General features: G+C 38.2%; 1 protein-coding gene across 2 annotated transcripts in view; it reads right to left on the bottom strand.

Annotated features, from left to right (window-relative positions):
- Nucleotides 1–846: 846 nt before the first annotated feature.
- Nucleotides 847–14,854, bottom strand: part of itgb6 (integrin subunit beta 6) — an 86,609-nt gene continuing 72,601 nt past the window's right edge. For both annotated transcript variants that reach the window (XM_062965323.1, XM_008119141.3), the window contains 4 exons: nucleotides 12,270–12,367; nucleotides 5,677–5,796; nucleotides 3,941–4,107; nucleotides 847–1,979 (listed from right to left, as the gene is read on the bottom strand). In XM_062965323.1, coding sequence (XP_062821393.1) covers nucleotides 1,884–1,979; nucleotides 3,941–4,107; nucleotides 5,677–5,796; nucleotides 12,270–12,367 — 481 coding nt within the window. In that variant the 3' untranslated portion in view covers nucleotides 847–1,883. The remainder of the gene's footprint in view (nucleotides 1,980–3,940; nucleotides 4,108–5,676; nucleotides 5,797–12,269; nucleotides 12,368–14,854) is intronic.

Genomic DNA, 14,854 nt, shown 5'->3' with positions numbered 1-14,854 from the left:
GGATAAGGAACCATGTGCCGTTAAGCCAATCACTAGCCAAAGAACCCAATTCAGGAAAAATGCTGCAGTGGCTCCTTCTGGCACCTCAAAAATGGAAACCCTTGTTTGGGGAAACATCACATGCAGTAAAATCAGCCTAGTCCCTGGAGGAGATCTAGTTGGTGCTTCAGCAGGACACTAGGGTTTTTTTTCTGCTTGAAAAACTGCAAGTTGCTTCTGGTATGAGCGAATTGGCTGTCTGCAAGGACACTGCCCAGGGGACACCCAGATGTTTTGATGTTTTACTATCCTTGTGGGAGGCTTCTCTCATGTCCCCGCACGGGGAGTTGTAGTTGACAGAGGGAGCTCATCCGTGCTCTCCCTAGGTTGGATTCGAACCAGTAACCTTCAGGTCAGCAACCCAAACTTCAAGTGAGCTGTCCTGCCAGAACAGATAGATATCTTCTATATCACATAAAGAGATCTGGCTGTCTCCCCTCAAAGATTTTCCCCATGCCTTCTCTGCTGCTTTGTGAAATACTTTCATGAGGATTATGTATGTGATGTATCAAGATTGTACCACTTATGGGTTGTGTTACACTGAATCAGTAAGTCTATGTTATTGGTCTTGTTGTTTATTAAACATAAAAGGAAAATATTATTTCACATGTGGTTTCACATGGCATGAACAAGGTATTGAATTGAATAAAGAAAATGAGAACTATAACCAGTGTTGGTGTTTTACTTGAAGCTCCTGGAATCTATTTCTTCTGTTCTAAAGATGAAACATTCTAAAAGCTGCCTAATCATGGTTACTCTGATTATGTTTCAATGTTTTTAAGGGCAAAGAAAACTTAATTTCTTAGATTAATATTGAAATGCAATTTAATTTTCAAAATGTTAATCCAAGCCATCCACACACGTATTTACACATAAGAAAACAACAACAAAATGCCCAAAGGACTCCAGTGAATTAGAACATGTTTTGGCCTTCTGGAAGGTCCAGCCTTGGGTCAAAACTATTCCAGTAAACAACTAAGACATTTCCAGTGTCTCTATAAAATACACAATACATTCATATTATGAGTAACTTTTAGTGAAAGACTGCTTTGGAGAAACACCACCACCCAAATATCCCTCCATGGTAAATCTCCACCCTCTCTCCAATCTACGTACCTAAAAAATCAACTGGTTTTCTTTTATTGGTAAAACATGGACACATTCATTTAGGGATGAATGAGAATTTCATTTTGGATAATTTCTGACAAATTGATCAACATTTGTAAAATCTTTCATAGTCTGTATGGAACAAATTTGAAATTCAGTTGACTGAATATTAAGATGTGGGAGAGTGAAGCTGACAGATTTTTCAATTTTCTGCCTTCTACTTGACAAATTATAGATTGCACTTAGAATAATTAAGTCCAAATCTCTTTTGAGAGCAACAAACACCGAACAGCATATTTGCTCAAGTAAAAAGTCCTATTGTGTTCGACGGGACTTGCACATGCAGTTAGGAATCAGTACTGTTGAACTCTGGAGATTATTTCTAAGCAAACCTGTATGAGATTGCATTGCAAGTATATTTTAAGACAATTTCCTGGTGTGGTATCAGATCATACTAGTGTTTTGCTGCTTCAGGCTCACATCTTACTTTTCACTGGTATTTTTTGTTTTACATCTTCAAACAGTTAAGGGTTTGCCAAAGAAAAGGGCTTCTAAATATCAAATCAGTTCATCATTTCAAGGGTCTTTCAGCCATGTAAAGTGTGTTGTTTCATCTCAAAACCACTTTACTGTTATACTATGTAAACAAACCTCAATCCAGACCAAAAATGTACAACAAACGTAAGAGATTTTGCTTTATAATTTTCCCTCAAATAACTGAAATATTTGAACTTTTATTAAATATCTGCAGCAGATCCTGGTTGTCTTTCTTTTTGTTTGTATGTTACATTTTTAAATGTTGTTGTTGATCCTCTGTAGAGTGGGTTGGTTCCCTGGAACAGAAGGGAAAAATACCATAAATAGTCAACAGATTATTTCACATGTGGTTGAATGGCATGAACAAGGTAGATTTTATATGGTGTTTCAAATAGTGATTTGCCGCTTGGTAATTAGTTTGTGAAAAAGTTTCAAAACTATTATAAATACGCAATTATCCCCCTATGTAACAAACCCCTAAACTCTGAAGTGGCTCAACAGTGCTCCCTAGAGCATCTGGTACATTTGGCACCCTGGAAAGTAAGAGAAACAGTCCAGACATTTCCCTCTGTTTGCATCCAAAATTTAAGAGGTATACAACATTTGGCACACTGAGCACAAAGTGCCTAGGGAGGATGTGTTCCTAAGGGAATTCCTCATTTTAGCCAACTCCATTGGTAAGACTATGGTGTCAAGCAGCTCACCCTTACAGCCAAATGGCAATCCCTTAAGATTTCTGTCTCCCCTGCATACTGCTTAGGTGAACTGTTGCGGTAAAATAAGAATTACAAATTCAGCTGGTCTGTTGTAATTAGCCTGATTAACTCTATTTTCATCATGTCTGACATCTCACCCATAACCTGTATCTTTTTTCTGAATTCTGCCACTTGCCCTATGCTATAAATGCTGTAACTGCAATATCATGTGCCCAGGGCCACCCCATATGATGCTATGGCTACAGTGCCAGATCCTGAGAACAACTAACGATTTCTGTATACATTCTGTGTGTCATAAACCTTAGGTAAGAAATACCACATATTCATTATATTGCTCATGTGCACTTTGCCATTTTATTTATTTATTGCAATTTATTTATTGCATTTATATACCACTTTTCTCACCCCTAGGGGGACTCAAAAGCGGTGCACATCAAATAAATGGCAAAATTCAATGCATCACAAATAATAAACAGTACATCACACATCTAAAATCATAACATATTACTATAAATTGAACCATTAAAAGCTATAAAACATCAAACATAACATGAACATTTTAAAATTGCACTGATCCTGAGGTTGTTATCCATCTACTATGCTATTGTTGTCACTCACTGGATGCTTGTTTACATAACCAAGATTTTAGTTGTTTTCTAAACACTAGGAGGCAGGGGGCCAATTTAATCTTGCTGGAGAGGGAGTTCCACAGCCGAGGGGCCACTACCTAGAAGGCCCTGTCTCTCATCCCCATCACACCTGCGATGGCGGCGGGACCAAGAACAGGACCTCCCTGACTGATCTTAATGCTCTAACTGGCTCATAAAGGGAGATGCATTTGGATAGATAAGCTGGAACCGTTTAGGAATTTCTAGGTAAAGCCAGCACTTTGAATTGTGCTCTGTAGAAGACTGGCAGCCAGTGGAGCTGATGTAACAGGCGGTTGTGTGCTCCCTGTACACTGCTCCAGTAAGCCTTGAAATTCTATAAAACACTGATGCTTGAAAGCAACTCTAGCTATCTCAACCAGTGCTGCTGGTTGGGCTGAAAGCCATACTGTACTTACTTTGGCCAAAGGTTTTGTTTGTTGTTTGTTTGTCTTCCCGATCACTGGTTCAAAACAAGGACCAATCTCTAATCATCCATCTGTCACCTAGTGTTCAACCAGCTATTTATAGGAAGCTGTCAGGAAGGACATTAGGAGAGCTATACTCTTTGTCTCACATTTCATAATATGCGCTGACTGGACCACATATTAAACTAAATAGGTTTAAGAGATAACAATATACTCTTTCTCATTTTTTATACTTGAATGATATGCTTGCCATATACAAGATGCATATTATTTACTGTGGCCCTTAACATTATTTCAAGAAATTCCAAATATTATTTTTAAATGTTTTTAAAATTTCAAATAATTTCAATATTGAGAGATGACACTTTGCCTTGTCTTGGGCATATTGCTTCTAACAGAGATGAGAGTATAAAACAACAATACTAAGCAATGTAGCTGAAAAAACTAAACATATAACTTGTCTTACCGTTTGCCATTTGGCCTTTAACCTCTCTGCTTCAAATTTAGCAACCTCTTTGCGGTCATGAAATGAAATAAACAATTTCCATATGCAAAGCAGAACAACACCAGTGACAACTACTGCAATTGAGACACCCAGTATAATCATTGTAGTATTGGGATGTTGGGGACAGTCTGCAGAAAGAAAGGAAGATCTGTGAAGATAGCTAGAGATGCTGCTGTAACTTTGAAATAAAAGTTTGGTCTTATTTCATGGAACAAATAGGCCCCCTAGTAAGTATCCTAATGCACTCTTTTTGTGCACACTCTGCTACTATGTTTGCTGCCTGGCAGCCTTATTCACTTCAGTATAGGAAGCCATTCCACCTGCATAAAGCATAAGGAGCTACAACCTGCACTTAAATAAATTGGCTAGCCATTGTGAGCACTTACAATATATCACTAGAATTGAAAAATGAATTGAAAATATGCTCAGCATACCCATTGGGTTAAATGGTTGTGCTGAGCTCTTCACTATGTCTTTACTATTCTTTTTCATGAATAGCCCACCAGGAACAAATCCTTAAGGAGCACTTTCCTCATTACCAAACTTGTGGGTCCCCAAGTGTTTTAATCCACAACTCCCAGAAATCCCAGCCAGTTTACCAGCTGTTAGGATTTCTAGGAGTTGAAAGCCAAAACATCTGGGGACCCACAGATTGAGAATCACTTCTTTAGAATGAGAATATACTGGTATACTTCAAGGCAGTGAGTGGTTCTCATCCTTTTTGTCTGTCAGATATTTTGGACTCCCCCCCCCTCCCAGAATTCTTAGTCCAGACATCTTATTTGGGAGCTAAAATCCCAAACATCAGAGAAACCAAAGGTTGAGAACAGCTTTTTTAGAATGAGGATTTTGTTTCAGTTCTTTTAAAAAATAAGAATATGCAAACAATTGAACATTGTTCTGTATTTGGGATGGAAATAACTTAAGATTTGTTTAAAATTGAATTTAGGAGAAATAGAATCAGATACATTAATCGATTCAGGCTAGAGCTAGAAGAGCTTAATTCTGAAAAATCTAGCCTTTAACTGTTAAACTATATTAATGTTTGCCACCTCTTTTATTTCCTTATTTAATCAGCTATAAAAAGTACAGTAGAGTCTCACTTATCCAACATAAATGGGCCGGCAGAACGTTGGATAAGCAAAAATGTTGGATAATAAGGAGGAATCAAGGAAAAGCCTATTAAATGTCAAATTACATTATGATTTTACAAATTAAGCACCAAAATATCATGTTTTACAACAAATCAATAGGAAAAGCAGTTCCATACATGGTAACGTTATGTGATAATAATTGTATTTACGAATTTAGCACCAAAACATCACAATGTATTGAAAACATTAACTACAAAAACATTGACTACTAAAAGGCAGGCTGTGTAGGAGAATCCAGAAAGTTGGATAAGTGAAGGTTGGATAAGCGAGACTCTACTGTACGATAAAATATTGTAATTTCCATGATAGAAACTATTTCAACAGATGGCACCAATGGAGGAAAGCTTGTTTCCATTTATTTTTGGAGAATTTACAGATTTCTTTATATTTGGGATGAAAAGAAATTCCGTTTAAAAATAGTGTGTGAAAAAGTGAAACTGATAGATGTATAAGATGTAAATGACAAAACCTGTTTTCAAACTGACAAATGTATCAATCCTTAGTAGTATATATAAGATGTAAATGGCAAAACCCATGTCCTACCTTTCTGTTTTATGCTGTGGATAGTTGTTTTCCCATGTTCATCAGTTGTCATTAGAAATGTAATAACACACTCATTTTCACCCCGCAATAAACAAGGAACATATTTATCCTCTGAAGTTTCTGCAAAGGGAGAAAATCCTTTTTTCAGGTCAAGATCAATTCACCAAGCATTTAGTATGCACACTGAAGGATTTACAACATTGGGCTGCTTTCAGCAGTCACTGAGGAGGAAAGCTGAAATACCTAAAAGAATTCCACACAATACATCTACCACTAAAAGGAGTTTCCTTGTTGTTTTTGTTCCACTCTTTGCTTAGGCTTCAGATGATACGATCCAGGTGTTGTCAATCTGTGTTGACCATCAAGAGCACCCATCAAGGCTACTGTAATTTAAAAGTCAGTGAACTGGAAAGTCTTCCAAGTGTTGCCATAGCTATCTGGGGAATATAATAGCCCTGATTAAAGTACAAAGCAAACAATATGTTCTCTCTATCTTTTTGCTCCTGGTAGTATGTCTAGACTATGTTTCAGTGTGTACCATATTCCCAAATCGAAAGGATACTGATCCTTTTCAAAAGGGCTGCCATTTGTTGCTGACAAAGTACTGTTAGAAAGATTAGGGTGACATTAATTGTGAAATCCTAGCAATATTGACGTTCTTAGATAAACCTAATGTCATTAATTCCAATGTGGATTTTCAAAAGGCTAAGATGAAACCAAGATGTTCCCAGCTGTGTAGACAAGGTTTTTGCCTCTCTTTTCCAAAAACAAGGAAACACTGATGTTCATTCAAGAGGCCCTAGATGGGGTGAGGTTACGGTGACAGATTTCAAAAAGAAACAAGAAGAAAGGAATCTGAAACTACCAACTCTTATGCCAATAAGTACCAGAGGCACCATGTCTTGTCTACAGTCTGTCAAGTACTTTAAACAAAAAAGGAGTAAGAAAGTCTTATTGAAATCCGAAAATGTTTTAAAACCTATAACCACCATAACAGGATAGTTTCAAGAAAGGTACTGGGAAATGGCAAACACCTTGCCTTTAGAAAATAATAGTGTGCTTATTGCCTGTGTTATATATTGTGACTGGGAAAGATTTAAATATAGTTTAACATCATGTGATAATTCAACCTGTTGGAGTTTGCAAACTTTGTGTGCCTTCACTCGATGGTAGTTTGATGGCATGCCACCTCTAGAAAGTCAGGCACAGTAAGTATGTGCTCACTTTCAGTTTGTTTATTAAAATCTACTCTCTGCCTGCATCACCTTTCCTTTTTTCCTATAGGGTCTAATCCTCTCTCTCTCAATCCCCATCCCAGTATTTCCTCCGGGAAGCATGCATAATAGTAACACTAGGTGAAATGCTCCTATTCTTCTGACACCACATAGTACTTTCTTTTCTTTCACTAGATGATGAATCTGTGTTGATTATGCATACCAATTCATGAGTAGAACGTTTTCTATGTATCTCATGAAGAGGACTAAGTTTGCTTTCTTTCTCTGATAGATATCATATTTGGAGTGGAGTGGGCTGGTGAGCTGTTCAAACTTCTGCCTAGCGCAGTAGTTCTCAACCTGGGGTCCCCAGATATATTTTGCCTTCAACTCCCAGAAATCCTAACAGCATATAAACTGGCTGGGATTTGTGGGAGTTGTAGGCCAAAAACATCTGGGGACCCCAGGTTGAGAACCACTGGCCTAGCTCATCAGATGCTCTGCTTGAAAGATCCACTAAAATCTCTCATATTATGCACTATGTTTGCATGATCAGGTTTTCCTCTTCTGTACTCTCCACTGCAGCCTCCCATACCATTGAAAATACATTATGGAGGGATTATTTACCCTCTGGGGAAGATTGTGAGGGTATGCAGGGCACTTCAAGGAAAAGAAGAAACTATACTTTTATACAGCACAGAAAACTCACAGCAATCCAGAAACTACAGTATACTTTTAGGGTTATGTACAGAGGCAGTTGTGCCAACAGACAAACTTCATTGAATCTCACCCATCACATTTTCTTTAAATTTAACTTTAAATTTCTTTTTGAGAGAGCCAGGAGTTATTCTTGCATAGGGACTAAGCTCACCTTCCCAATCCAAGTATCATGAATTAAGGATGTCAATTTTTCCTGTGCCATCGGAGTGTCGTGCCAGTATTTGCTCACTGAGAAATTGCAACAGATGAGTGGAAGGATGAGGACTTCATCACACTAGAGCTTGAATCCACTTAAAAATCACTTTAAATCCACTTTAGGGAGGAGTTTTTAAACAGCTCAGCCAGACAGGTCCTGGGCCTCACCAAACTACAAACCCCAGAATTCTGCAGGAGGCAGAAACCAGATTTAAAGTGGATTCATGCTCTAGTGTGATGAGGCAGTAAGAGAGTTGGCTTTATGTTCACTCTAGATAAGGAGGTACCAGCAAACTGGTTCTGAAGAAGCTGTCAATCATCTGAAAGTTCTTGGGTTCTGGAAAAAAAGACCAACTATGCCATATTCCTGCGTTTCTTCTGGCTCCTGCCCAGTGCCCACCTTGTTGCTATTATATTTGTATGCCAATTTTCAGGCAAAAAAAACACCAATCTTTTCAAGGCTACTTTTAAAACTTATTATAAATACAGACTGCAATAATAAAACAATAACATAAAACAGAAAAATACTATGGTAATTAAAAATAAAAAACATCAAAAATTTGAGATCTATCACTCAGTAAAATCAAATATCCAAAATATTTAAATAAGATGAGCTAAAAGTATCTTATTCTTTTTTTAAGAAAAGGCTAGAGAAAGCAAATGCATGTTAGGAGCTCTTCTAATGACAGATCCTAGCATACATCAGTTTTCAATATTACCCACTAAACTTTCCTTTTATTCCTGTAGCAATTTCTATGAAAAGGGATTTGTTACTATGCTTACTCTTTCCCATGTACCTGCAGATTGCATTTGTTCTTTGCTGATTCTATAATATTAGTCTTTATCAAGACAATGTATTTTAAAATAAATGTGCAGGAAGGTATCTATTACCCATAAATGTTCATGGTTTAAATCCAATTGTTAAACTCAGATAGAATAATCCTCTGAATCAGTAGAATTTATAAGTTTTGATTTACCAAGTGCCTTTGACTCAATGAAACTAGTCTAATTGGAACAAACACATTTTCCAACTGATCTAATTTGACAGGGTCAGTCCTGATTAATCCTCTGTCATCTCATTTTTTCAGATCACTTTAAAATATCCAAGTTTCCCTCTCCTCCTCACACTTTCTCCCTTTGTTCTCAGCTTATTGCTTTTGCTACAAACTGAGTTCAAAGTGCAAAAATAATTGATTAACTCAGTAGACAGGAACAGGAGAAACAAAGAAAGAGGTGAAAACTTGCCTTTGCCAGTAATCTCAGGCAAAAACAAACTACTGAAATCTCCTCTAACCCATGTTTCCTTCTTCATTAATGAATGTTGCCATCTTGGTCACACTGTTGTTTTTTGGCCACACACGTCCCAAATTTCTTCTGTAAAGTGTTGGTGAGAATGAAATAATGACTGGCTTTATGCCTATATTTAATGATAGTTTTAAATATAGTTGTTTTACTTTCCTTCACACAAATATCATTAAGATCTGAATATGTTGCTTTTTTTGTCTTAAAAATGTCAAGATTCCCAATAGTGTATATTCTTACCAACCTGAGACAACCGACATCAAAAATGAAGTTATACCCAAAACACATAATTTGTGTGTTTGACCTAATCATTACATTTGTCTGATCTAAAAGTGAGGTCATGTCTACGGAGTATCAACAGCAGCCTTGATTGGTTTGCTTGATCTCAGGAACTATAGTTGTGTCTGATATTCATATTTGTTGCCAGTGAAAATAGTGTCAATACACAACTTCGTATAGCAAATTTTGGGGAGGAAAAAATACTTCTTTTTTCCCCACATAAGTTAGAGAAGCTATTTCTTGTCCATTTAAAATTACAGTTTTTCCAGTGAGAGTGCCTGTTAATTTCAGTAAGATTATTATATAAACCTTGGGGGGGAGGAACCATAAAAGAACATAATGGAACATGAAAATGCCTCTCAAGTTCACAACCTATGAGTGCAATTGTAATTCAAAGATATGCCACCTGGGTAGGAAGTAGGAAAGAAGTTGCTCAAGCCAGTGGAATGACCCCAGTACCAGACCTAATATCTGGTGGCACAACTGCTCTGTTAGCTTGGATGGAGAAAGAGTGCAGCAAGAGATGAACCAAATTGTGCAAGAATTAAATTTCTCCCAGGACATGGACACAGCCATCACAAAACTGGGCCAAGATTCAGGGAGTACCCAATAATTTCTAACCTCTCTAAACTGGGAGAGTTTTGATTGCACAGCTTCAGCTAGCCTAGTGTTGCTTCAGCTGCCCCTCAGTCATGTTGGTAACTTAAGATCTTAGTTTTGGTATCCCAAAGAAACCAATGCTGGGCCTCCAAGGGCATTCAATAAATGGGGTTCAATAGCAGAGAAGGTCCTTTCCAATGTTCCCGTGTGACATGCTGCTCCCACTAGTGGAGCATGAAGGAGAGCATCTCCAGCAGATATCTGTTTTCAGGCAGGTATACATAGGGATAGGCACTTCTACAAATATTGAGATCCAACCCATTTATGACTTTTAATGTCATCACGAGCAACTAGAATTCAGACTGCAAGTGAATTGGTAGCTAGTGCAAATCTTTTAAGACTGGTGTCATGTTCCTTCTACATCAGTGGTTCTCAACATGTGGGCCAACAGTAGGCTGTGAGAACAAAAATCCGGTCCATGAACCTCCTTCCTTTTTATTTATTTATTTAATGGTGACTACTGGATAGCATATGTTCTGTATCAGAAACTAGAGCTGATGTGACCTATCCAATGCAATTTTCTGAATCAGCACTCCAAATAACCCAACCAAATCTAAAGTTGACCAAAAACTGATTTGTAACCCTTTTGATACTAATGTTGGAGAGTGGTCCCTGTTCAAGTGGTCCCTGGTCAAAAAAGGTTGGGAATCACTGCTTTACATGGTCAGTAATCTTGCTGGCCCATTTTGCATTAGCTGTAGCTTCTGAATTATCTTTAAGAGCAACTGCACAGAGAGCACAATGTAATAGTTAAATCAGGAAATTACCACTGCTTAGACTACCAGTAGATAGGTCATCTGTATACAGAAAAGGCTACAACTGATGTTCCAGTTAGAATTGGCACTTATTTATTTATCGTGTCAGAAGTGAAATCGAGGGTACAAGTTGTAATGTATTTGAAAATACAAAGTTAAAAAAATACAACAACTTGGCATTATACTAAATGACTTTTGACCAGTAGCTGGCCACTTGGAGTGCCTCTGGTGTTGCTGTCAGAAGGTCCTTCACTATGCATGTGCAGGGCTCAGACTTTGTAGACGGCTGACTTTCTCACAGCCACAAGCGACTTGCAACATGCAACCAACCAACAAAACAAACAAACAAACCAACAGACATTTTCAGGACCAACTATGACAATAATCTCAATCAACATCAAAGGCATGTCGGCTGCTGAAGAACAGTTGCCTTACGAACTGTGCCGAGATAAGAATTGACACTGAGCCACAGGGTCCATTTGAACTTCCAATGGCAGAGATGAATCTAGAAATAGGCCAAAACTATACATCTATCCGCAACCAGAGTTGATTGAATTTACAAAACTAGCAAACCACATCCCACTTCCGTTTACTGGCCCTTATCCATCTCAATCAGCATCTGGACAGCCCCAGCCAACTTAATGAGAAGCAGACTGGCTGTCATCAGCATACTGATATCACCCTGCCTTCAAATCCCTTGTGACATTTCCTACACAATTTCATAGCAGATGTTGTACACATAGGAGACAAACTCTGTGACACCCTATAACCATGGACCTGAGTAGAAAACACCCAGCGCTATTCACTAGAACCAGCCCTATACATAGAAGCAGAAGCAGACCCACTGTAACAGTACAATTAAAAAACCCTATAATCTGATGGAACTGATCTGGTAAGATAGTAGACATCAAAAGCCACAAAAAGATCAACATGATAACATTCCACACCATCTGTAGATCCTCAGTCAGAATGACTTAAGGTCATTTCAGTGCTGTGTCCTGTCTTTAAACCAGACTGAAATGGGTCCTGACAGCCTAACACCTGACTTTTCTGGCCATCACAATATCATGTGCTTCAATCAAATTGGGGCTATTTGTGGTGGGCTAGCAATACTTATATATCTCAGATCAACACTTATGGAATGTCAACACCTACAGAAATTCTGTTGATTCACTGGTCTTTGCTAGTTAAGACTAGTAACTGAAGTTATGCCTAATTCTCAAATAGGAATTCTAGAAGAGAATTAGGGGAAGGAAAAGGGATTGAAAAGCACTCATTAAGCATACTGACTGCCCTTAGTGGGATTTGTAGTCCAACACATCTGTAGTATAGCAGATTGAGGAAAACTGCAAAACAAATGAATAATGCAGTACTTAATAATGTGTCTAATAAATCTGACATGCCGAAGAAACCTACTGCCATGACTAATAAGGCCAAAGTAATAAATTAAATGAAGAAATGTACAGACCTTCTTCAGTACTGACAGTGGCATCAACCAGTTTACATATTTCTGTGCAGTCTTCCTGTGACCGATCATCAGACATTAAATAACATTCCACGCAGTTCCTGAGAAAAATGATTCAATAGCTCATCAATCTCTGCCCATTATAACAAGGCACCAAAAAACAAAAGGGACAACAATCTTCCTTCTTTAAAGTATATTATAAAATATCTGCTGTCATCAATAAATAATTATCATTCACCTAGAGTCACTGGATTTCAAAACAAAAAAATAAACCAGTAGGCTTAAGGCATACGCTAATATTTTCCCCTTCAAGTTATCATTAATTGTGAAACAGAACAGAGGAGAAGAACAGAAGATTTTCCCTATCTAGAAAAAGTTACAACATTTCCAGCAGAACAAAACAACATTATTCAAGTAGCGGACTCTCTTTATCTAGAATGCATTTATAATAATAATAATAATAATAATAATAATAATAATAATAATAATAATAGGTTTTTATTTGTATCCCATCTCCATCTCCCATAGGGACTTGGGGCGGCTTACACAATGACATGCAGTAGTGCCATAACATAAACAATAGGTAAAGGTAAAGGTTTCCCCTGATGTTAAGTACATTCGTATCCAACTCTGGGGGTTCGTGCTCATCTCCATTTCTAAACCGAAGAGCCAGCGTTGTCCATAGACACCTCCAAGGTCATGTGGCCGGCATGACTGCATGGAACGCTGTTACCTTCCCGCCGGAGCGGTACCTATTGATCTACTCACATTTGCATGTTTTCGAACTGCTAGGTTGGCAGAAGCTGGAGGTAACAGTGGGCGCTCACTCTGCTCCCCAGATTTGAACCTGGGACCTTTCGGTCTGCAAGTTCAGCAGCTCAGCGCTTTAACACACTGCGCCACCGGAGGCTCAACATATACAATAAAATATATCATTCAGAACACAATAGATAAAAACTGACATATAAAATTAATAAAAAACTTTTCCTACCACTGATTTCAAAAAGGTGCTGAGTACTTCATTTATTAAACAGTATTAATAAATTATGAATAATGCTTACATTAAACATTTCTCAGTACAACCTACAGATAATAAAATACCATATAAAATCACCAAAGGCAATATGAGTATGAGCAGGAGGAGTTTGTTCAATAAACACTTTAAATCCTGAAAAGTGAGTGCCTGTCTAATTTACACAGGGTAGATGCTGTAACACTGAGACTTTCTTCTGATCCAAACTATCATGGAACAGGTCTCTCCTAACAATAATACCAGGAGAGTATCTCCTGAGAACAGGGACAGTTCCCTACTATTTCTCGATATGAGGTAACTACATTATGTGGTAGAAGTTGGGATGCAGCAGCAGCTGTCCGATTGTTTCTCTAAGTATCTTGATTATCCTGTTTTCTTGGAAGACTGACTTATTTGTGCCTTACCTCTTCTCTGCACTCATAAATTAACTGTTGCCTTCAGGTATGGTGGAAGACTCCATCCATTGAATCTGAATGAGGCAGCAGGTGGTGTCTTACGTGCCATCTCTTAGGGACCGCCTACATGATGCAGATCCACTGAAGTCATTCTGGTCTTAGTGGTGACCATTGGGCACAAAACTAGTGGTGGTCATCATTTGGCAGCTGTAGTGATGGTAGGAAGTGTGACAAAGTGATGTAAGAGATGGGAGCAGGGAAAGGAGCAATCACTCCCTTCTTTACCTCCTCCCTTCTCTGATTACTTAGTTGCTTCAGTTAGCTTCACTACAGACAATGAGTGAAGACCACCACCAGTTTCACACCCAATGGTAGGTGCTAAGGCTGGAATGACAGGGGGAAGGTAAGTGCCATCCCCTTTTCCCAGATGGCCTGAGCCCAGGGAAAATGGGATAACTGTGTGAACAGCTGTGTCCACTTTCACTGTCTACAATGGCACAAAGTGTGGGTGAATTTCTGAACTTCAGGGAAGCTCTGGAGCATCCCAGAACCTTTATGAACATGGGACAAGGCAACAATAAGATGAATGGACCCCATCATGGTCCATGTAGATTTTAGAGATGTGCGCGAGAATATTCCTTCATGGCTATCATTTTGTTTCGACTGCTCGTCTACACAAAACAAATGACGACATTATTGTAGGAAATGAGAGGTGACATGAAAATGAAAGCCACACAGTCATCATGCTTGCTTTCATTTTCCTTTCATTTCGGCCTCATAACAATAAGCAGGTACTGGCAGAGGGCTGCTTTCCCATTATAGCTGATGTCTACCAATGGATATTAATAATAATATTAATGTTAATAACGATAGTTACTCTGAATCTGAGAAACGTCTGCTTCCCCATGACATCTGATGTGTACCAATGAGTGTTAATAATAATATTAATATTAATACCAATAGTTTCTCTGGGACCCTAAGCTGAGTCTGAGAGAGGAGTGCTTCCCCATTACATCTGATGTGTACCAATGGGTGTTAATATTAATATCAATACTAATAACAATAGTTACTCTGGGACTCTAAGCTGAGTCTGAGAGAGGATTGCTTCCCCATGACAACTGATGTGTGCTAATGGGTGTTAATAATAATAATAATAATAA

Source organism: Anolis carolinensis, chromosome 1 (genome assembly GCF_035594765.1).
Source record: "Anolis carolinensis isolate JA03-04 chromosome 1, rAnoCar3.1.pri, whole genome shotgun sequence".
NCBI classification, from domain to species: Eukaryota; Metazoa; Chordata; class Lepidosauria; order Squamata; family Dactyloidae; genus Anolis; species Anolis carolinensis.
Note: the sequence above shows the minus strand (reverse complement) of the source record. Positions and strands in the feature narration are given on the sequence as shown.